Below are 8091 nucleotides of genomic sequence, written 5' to 3' on the forward strand. Positions count from 1 at the left end.
AACCCATGGACACAGACAAAAGAGAGACAGGCCTGGGGAGGGGTCGGGGCAGGGGCAGGGTGGATGGGGTTAATGGCAGAAAAAAAGGAGACACCTGTAATACTTTCAACAATAAAGATAAATTGTTACAAATCTAATAATTCATGACATTCATAAAATCGTTACAAATGTGATGTTAAACCCAGTACATATTTCATCTCATTTAATCCTCAAAATAACTTAATCAAGTATTTTTGATTTTTAAAAAAATATTTACCCAAGGACATGCTTAGAGGGAGGGAGGGAGGAAGGGAGAGAGAGAGAGAGAGAGAGAGAGAGAGAGAGAGAGAAGAGAGAGAGAGATTGCTCCCCAACTGGGGATCAAACCCCAAACCCAGGCGTGCACCCTGACTGGGAATTGAACCAGCAACCCTTCATGCACAGGATGATGCTCAGCAAGCTGAGCCGCTCCAGCTGGGCAGATAGTTATGATTTGTATCCTTATTTAAAAATGGCCACATTGAGACTCAGAGATGTTAGCAACTTGTCCAAGCAAAGAAATAGATAAAGCCTGTCCATGCTGCCCTGGGGAGTGGCTCAGCTGGTTGGGAATCGTCCTGTGCACCGGAAGGTCGTGGGTTTGATTCCAGGTCAGGGCACATACCTAGGTTTCGGGTTCAATCCCTGGTTGGGCACATACGGGAGGCAACTGATCACATCTCTCTCTCTCTCTCTCTCTCTCTCTCTCTCTCTGTTTGTGTGTTTCTCTCCCTCTGTCTCTCTCCCTTCCCCTCTCTCTAAAATTGATTAAAAAAAATTAATCATTAAAGAAAAAAGCACCAGTCAATGCCTGGTGCTAGAAACCAGAAGATGAATACTTTCCGACTAGCACACAGTGGGGATGTAAACTGTGCAGCCACTTTGGAAAAAGGTTTCGCAGTCCCTCTAAAGGCTAAATATCAAGGTACCACCTGACTGAGCAATTCTGCTCCTAAGTATATACCGAAGAGAGATGAAAACACACATCCACACAGCAACTTGTACACGTGTTCATGTGTTCATGGCAGCATTATTCACAATGGCCCCAAGGTGGAAACAACCTAAATGTCCATTGACTGATGAACAAAAGGGTATTTCTACATAATAGGATGTTGTTCAGCTGAAATGTTTTATGGCATGTGAATAATATCTAAAGATAAAAGTAATATTAAACCTAAAATAAAAACACTTTTAAAATGCAAAATTTAGAGTATCTCCTATAAGGAGCTCACAAAATAAAAATGTAACAAAGGGGAGAAACATCTAAATATCACAATAATAATAATAAAATAATAACCGCAACATTTTTGAGGGCTTACACTATGCCAAGCACTGTTCTACATGTATTAACTCACTTAATCCTCACAATAACCCCATGAGATAAGTACTATTATCATCTCTATTTTATAGATGAGCAAACCGAGGTACACAGTTCACACAGCCGGGACTATGGCAGACAATCTAACTGCAGAGCCTGCAAGCTAATCTCCTGTCTCTAGGAAAACAAGGGCACTTTCTGGGCGCAGGAAATATCAAAGCTTCCTGCATTTGCCCATGAAAGGCCCCAAAGGGCAGCTCCAGTCTTAGACCACGAGGGTATGTCCAGCTGTGCTCAGGCCTGAGCTTCCAGGTGCTGAGGGCAGGGAGGTGAGAGTCCTTGTCCTCCCTTTTCTGTGGAGCGATGGATACTGGTACATACAGGCAACCCCAGGAATGCCCCACACCAAGACAGGGAGGAGTCTGAGTTAGAAAAGCTGAGCTCTCCCTCCCAAACTCTGCGTTTTTAGAACACGGGCAAAGGGAAGCTTGCATGTGCCAGAGACGGGTTTTCCATTCCTGCCTGAAAATAAAAATTAACATTGTCCCATGTACAGGAAGAGATCTGAAGTGAAAGAGGATGCACTGAAATTGTAGCCAGGTTATCAATTATGTTACCCAACCCGCAGACAGCGGACTGTCTCGCGCCCGGAAAGTGTCTTGGTCTAGAGGTAACACAGGACAAATGGCCTCCGGCTTCCTCAGCTCTCAGTGTGCTCAGTTTCAGAACGACGGCGTTGCAATAAGATTCAGCTGCTCCGGGCCAGGTCCCAGGAAGATGGAACTGCTTCCCAGATGTTGCTAGAGCTGGAGAACCCAGATCTCTGTAGCCAGCCCTACAGATGCTCTCCCCAGAAGTCCATCTGCTCCCCACAGCCACTCCACACTCTACACACACACACACACACACACACACACACACTCTCTCTCTCTCTCTCTCTCTCTCTCTCTCTCTCTCCCTTTCTTCCTCAAGGACCTGTTTCACCAAGCCTAGCTGTAGGCACAGGAGGTAAAGTGTGTTTTTTCCCCTTAATTAACTTTTGGGATGTGATTATGAAAGGAATCCACTGTCATTATAGAAAACTAGTAGCCCTGAGCACGAATCCGTGGGCCAGTAGGTCGCTGCCTGTAGCTCTCTGCCCGCTGCTCTGTCCTCTGTAGCTCCCCCGCCCCCACCTCATAGATTGTTGCCTTGCCCTCTCCTGTAGATCTCCGCCTCCTGCTTGCTTGCTGCCCTGCCCTGTCTTGTAGCTCTCTGCTGCCCACTTGTAGCCAGTAGGTCACTGCTGCCCTCCTGTAGCTTCCCTCGCCCCCTCCCCCTCCCATTCCTCCCCCTCATAGCTTGCTGCCCTGCCCCCTCCTGTAACTCTCTGCAGCTCACTTGTACCTCGCTGGCCCACCCTCCTGCTGATCAGTGATCTGGTGGTGATGCGCTTGGTCGTTATGCCTCAGGGTGTAATGGCTAATTAGCATATTCCTCTCTTGTTATATAGGATAATAAGATGGTCATCTCTACCTTTGAGCACTTGCTATGTCAGGCACTGTTGGAAGAAAGGAATTCACTCCAATAAATTACTCCTCCCAACAATCCAACCAGGCAGGTATTATAACGATCACTTGTAATTTACATGGAGAAGCTGAGACTCAGAATGGTTGAACAATGTACTCAAAGTCACCCCGTAGAAGAACTGGGAATGTAGAGAGTTCTGCAAAGCAGGACCAAAAGGCCTCCTGAGTTCTGCTCCCATCTTTGTTCAGGCCCTTGCCCCTCCCTGGGATTGTTGAAACAATTCCCATTGCTCACCTCCCGTCTCAGTCTCACCTCTGAACTCCACCCAGAGGCGGCTCTCAGGAGGTGCTCAGCAGTGCGGTCCTCTCACTGACACAGGGCCTCTCTGAAAGGTAGTTTTAATCATGTCACCCAGGGACTCTCAGCGGTTGCCCATTTTCTCCAGCATAGAGTCTTAGCGTGACATTCAGGACTTTTCATAACCAGGGCCGTATCAGCCTAAGCAGGATGCTCCATTTAAACCAAATTGCTCACCCTTCCTTCAAGTGTGTCATGAACATTCTTGTCTCACCTGTTGGCAGCGACTTCTCACTCAAGCTCACCCTGTGCTTCCTGCATTTCGGTCTCCCTCCCAGGACAGGTGAGAGCCAAGGGACAGGTTCTGGCCAGTGTACCCCTCCCATGATGCAGGCTCCCCCAGTGCCTCATGTTAACCCAGGGTCGTCTGTGCCAGTTCAATGCCAACTTAAGATGTCGTGAAGGAGACTTGATTCAGTGCAAACAGCTCAGCATGGCTACAGACCAGCATGGCTGCGAGGCCGCCCTCACCACTCAGGGGTGCTGAGTCAAGACCACTCAGCTTCCAGCTGGGGAAGCCAGGCTTCACTGGAAAGGGAAAATGCCCCCAGTCAGAGGGGAACTAACTTATACAGAGAGAAGTCCCTGCCCTGGTCCCTGATTGGTCCATCCTATGCAAATAACGGTGCCAAATCTACAGAATTTGATTGGCCCCAAAAGCACTGTCCTGATTGGTCAGACTGGAGCTGCTCTGATTAGTAGGAGAAAATGCTAATGAGGATACAGCTGTGTAGCTCCAATTGGACAGGAATCTTAGTCCTACCTGCTCCTGACTAATCCATAAGTCTTTGCTCCTGCTAGTTTCTCTGCCTAGAGAGAGGCTTTCCCTTCTTGCTCCCAGTTAGTTGAAATTCCTTTCATCCTTCAAGTTCAACTCCAATATGATCTCCCCTGGGAGGCCCCCCCCCGCCCCCCATCAGGAGTCAGTCCCTCCTACTCTCTCTATTCCCAGGGCACCATAATCACCTCTGCTTCAGCCCAGAGCACAGGCGGGCTTACCCGGGGTGAGGGCTGGTCTCCCACACTGACTACCCCACCATGTCCAGAGTGGACTGTGTCTGTTCAATTCTGTTTCTTCCACAGGATTTAACCTGGTGATTTGTACTCAGGAGAAGTCAATGTGCGGCGGACATGAATTAGTTCAGAGGGAAAACCATTTGCTCCCTGGATTCCATTTATGCAATTGGGGGATAAGGAAAAAAGCTTGATCCATTTCAGTCAGAGGCCCCAGTGGTTGGTAGGGATTGGAGAGGGTTTCAGGTGAGTAGGTGGCTGGGGAGGCTAGAGAGTGGGGGTAGGAGAGCCTTGGACATGGCCATGCCTCCCCAGTCCACCAGGAAGCCCGAAGAAGCCCACAGCCGCAGGATCTGAGGGAGCTAGCAAGGAGCCTCTGAAGCTTCCAACTGTTTACCTCCTGGGTACCAGGGCGAAGGGGTACTGGTCGCTCTGGCAACCCCATTATTAACCAGAGGCAGGACCGCTGACAGACAGTGAATGAGAACAGAAAAGGCACAAAAAGAGGCGCACCACGGCCAGGGGCACAGGCAGTCCTGGCCAAAGAGACTGAGATCTTGTGGTCAGACTCTGCCATGTCCAGAGCGGACTGTGCCTGTTCAATTCTGTTCCTTCCACGGGATTGAACCTGGAGATTTGTACTCAGGAGAACTCAACGTGCAGCGGACATGGTACCCAGGAGGCAAACCCAGGGAGCGACCTTTTACCTTCTCCCAGAATCAGCACTGGAATCAATGCTGGAGGGGAACCCCACTTCTGAACAGAGGCTGGAGAGGGAACGTGTGTGCTGGGCATCCCCCCCATCCTGCCCACAGAGCTCCCCACAGCTGAGTGACACCCCAGCGGGGCCCTGCCCGGCAGAACTCTCAGAACTGGACATGGCCCGAGACCTGGTCAAGAGAGCCGTCACCTCCCCGTCCCTGCCCAGCTTCCCACGGCACACGCCAATGGCTTCTCACTCAGGGAGTGTGTGACCCATGTCCAGACAGCGATATTGTGGCTTGTTTTTATGAATGAGCAACAATATCTTTTTTAAAAAATTTAAAAAGGGGTGCAAGTTGGGAGGAGCTGGCAGGCTGTCCTTGGAGAAAGTTAGGGGCTGGGCTGCCTACCCTGGGATGCAAGCCCAAACTCAGATAGGGGGTATTGTGAATGGATTTGGGGTGGCAGGGGCTGGAGTGGCAGGGGCTGCCGCCGACCAGCTTTGTCTCTGGAGGATTTGGTGAGGAGCGTCCACCCTCTGGCTGTCAAGTTTACCCCAGAGTTTGCACCTTGGGGCTGTGGGCTTGGAGGGTTTGAGGGCCCCCAGTCCAGAATGGCCACGCACAAGGGCCTTCGGGCTCTGCTCCCAGGAGGAGTGGGGATGGGGCTGAGCTGGGAGAAAAGCCAAGGACAGGATCACCCTCAGGGGATCGCAGGGATCGGGGGTCCTCGCTCTGAGACTAAGCCAAGATCTCATTATAATTTCATCATTAAAAACAGTGAGTGCTAACTCCCCCCCGCCCCCGGAGATTTTCAGTTCCTTGGCTCCTCCTCAGCCCACCCGTCTCTTTGGATCCCTGAGGCTGGGTAGGGGCCAGCGGAGGCAGTCCCCGACCGGTCCGCTGGTTCCCCAGGCTCCCGCTTCCTCTGGGCCATGGACAACCTCCCAGAGCAGTGCGGACTGTGGGAGAAGCTGGGAAGGTCCCCAACCGAAAGCGGGGAAGCCAGGACGCCCCCCCTTCCGTGTAGGGTGTCTTGGGGAGATGTCCCGGGGACGGCGTCGTGACTGGATCCCCTTCCTGTCGCCAGTGGGAGCCCACCCAGCTCCTGCCTCCTGCCCGCCCGGTGGCTCAGCCCCGCTTGGTCCAGAGCCGCTGTGGGAGGTGAGTAAAAAGGGTGCGAAAGACTTGGGTGCAGGACGGCTTCTTGTCCTGGTCCTCGGTACTCCGGGTACAGGGGTGTGTGTGTGTGTGTGTGTGTGTGTGTGTGTGTGTGTGTGGAGAGAAAGAGAGAGAGAGAGAGAGAGAGAGAGAGAGAGAGAGAGAGAGAGAGAGAATGAGAGATCTATGCATGAGAGACACATCAATTGGTTGCCTCCTGAGCATATCCCAACCAGCACCAGGAGAGAGAGAGAGAGAGAGCTGAGGCCGGAGCCGGCCCTTGCTTTCTGGCCCCTTTTTCAGCACCAGGGACCGAGGACAGCGCCGCCCTCCCGCTCAGCACCCTGCTCCCGCGCGCATTTTGTATTTTAAGCCCCTCTGCTGGCCAAACCTGCGTCCCAGCGCCCCAGCACTCCCAGCTCAGGAACCCCTAAATCCTTACCCACCCAAGTTTGAGCTCCCGCGGCGCGCCTACCCTGCGCAGCGTCTCCTCCTGGCTCCCTCGCGTGTGGGCGGCAGCCTGGTCCGGCTCCTCCGCTCGGTCAGGACCCCGCTCTGCGCTCTGAGCAGGGAGCTTGGGGCCTCCCTGGGGAAGGTCAGGTGAGGCTCTGGAGCCTCTAAGGCGGTCCCGGAAGAGGCAGGAGTCGCTGGGTCACGTCGCCATCCCCTCCGAGGGGAGAGGGAAGAGGGGGTGAGGCCGGAAAGTCCGCCCGCAACTCTGGACTCTCTCCTAACCGCAAGCCTCAGCCTCCGCCCTGGGAAGGTTCACCAGCGCGTCATCCGCAGGGGATGAGGATGAGGATACAGTGCAGACCTGAGAGCTTGGAGTTTAACCGTGAGGATGTCCATCCCCTTAAACTTGTTACTGTCGCGGGGAGGGAGCGTGTGGACACAAATCTCTCCGAGGGATGTGGTGAGTTCTCCTTGCAGAGTTTGTGTTTCCTGTTATTGTAACAGACAGTACCAGATTCCCTGGACGAAAAATCAAAACCCACCAACCAGAGAGCAGTCGCCGCCCTCCGTGGAAGCCAAAGGGACGTAAGGGTTCTGGGAGAAGGTAGCTTTATTGGACAGAGGCTTCATGTTCCTCACTAGCCTTACAGGAGGTGTGTGTCCGAGGGCGCGCATCTCCCACCCCCTGACTCTGGGTGGAGGGGCGGGTCCCAGCAGGAGTCCAGTGTTCTTGTCTGGGACAAGATCTGGAAGCCTCTTCTCCAGGTTCCCGTGGCGTTTCCAGAACACATCTATCAAAGTGTCCGATTAAGGTTTCAAGTTCATGCAGCAGTTGAAGGGATAAGTGTATACTACTCAACGGAGAAATAAAAACTTAGAATAACACACACGTCTTAAAGAGGAGCAGCAAAACCTGGAAAACCGGCCCCCAAAGGCAAGCGAGGCGTCATCATTCAGAGCCAGCGGCTCTGCTCGCGGAGAGCCCAGGAAGGGAGGTGAGGGATCAACACAACCAAGTCGAAGCCCGGAAGCTGGAGGAGGGGAGAGTTCTTGCTTTACCTTTTGGTTCCTGGGAGAAACCTGAGATGCATGTAACGCAAGAGAAAAGATAACTCCTGCGGCCATGCGTCATCGAGACCCTTCGGCTCCCTAATCCAGAGAGCCTTGACACACAGCAGTTACCCCGCAATTGTTTACAGCCTCGTTGTCAGGAAGTGCTGTTTCCTGCGGCCCCTGTAATTTATGACACAAATGAAAGCTGTCTCCTGTTGGCTTGTCCTCGGGGAAGACTGGAAGCAGATGGTTATTATCTGTTGCCCAGAAACATTTCAGAGCTGATTCTGGAGAAAGTAGTCGTTATTCGGAGACAATTGAAGGCATAACCCTAAAAATAAGAAATCCCTTTGGATTTTTGTTTTTGAAACACAGACCGTTCCTAAGATCTGGGGTGTGGGTGGAGGAACAAGACCCTACAAAACTGACCGTGAACTACTGATGTGCACCGAGTCTGATGAATGAGGTAGAGCGCCCAGTGTGGGATCAGGCACATTGCTGGCCCTC

General features: G+C 52.3%; 1 protein-coding gene across 4 annotated transcripts in view; it reads right to left on the reverse strand.

Moving 5' to 3' along the window:
- Window positions 1-7783, reverse strand: part of CNGA3 (cyclic nucleotide gated channel alpha 3) — a 35953-nt gene extending 28170 nt beyond the window's left edge. Inside the window, exons 1-2 of one of the 4 annotated variants that reach the window (XM_014536415.1) lie at window positions 6554-6982; window positions 3158-3230 (exon numbers count right to left, since the gene is read on the reverse strand). Coding sequence is in view for 1 of the 4 variants with exons in the window: in XM_014536414.1 (XP_014391900.1) it covers window positions 7591-7663 (73 nt within the window). In the remaining 3 variants the exon portion in view is untranslated. Of the gene's footprint in view, window positions 1-3157; window positions 3231-6524; window positions 6983-7590 lie in introns of those variants that run through there. The other 3 variants (XM_014536414.1, XM_014536416.1, XM_005862213.2) reach the window with 3 other exon arrangements.
- Window positions 7784-8091: the final 308 nt, after the last annotated feature.

This window comes from Myotis brandtii, unplaced genomic scaffold, assembly GCF_000412655.1.
Source record: "Myotis brandtii unplaced genomic scaffold, ASM41265v1 scaffold1612, whole genome shotgun sequence".
NCBI lineage: Eukaryota > Metazoa > Chordata > Mammalia > Chiroptera > Vespertilionidae > Myotis > Myotis brandtii.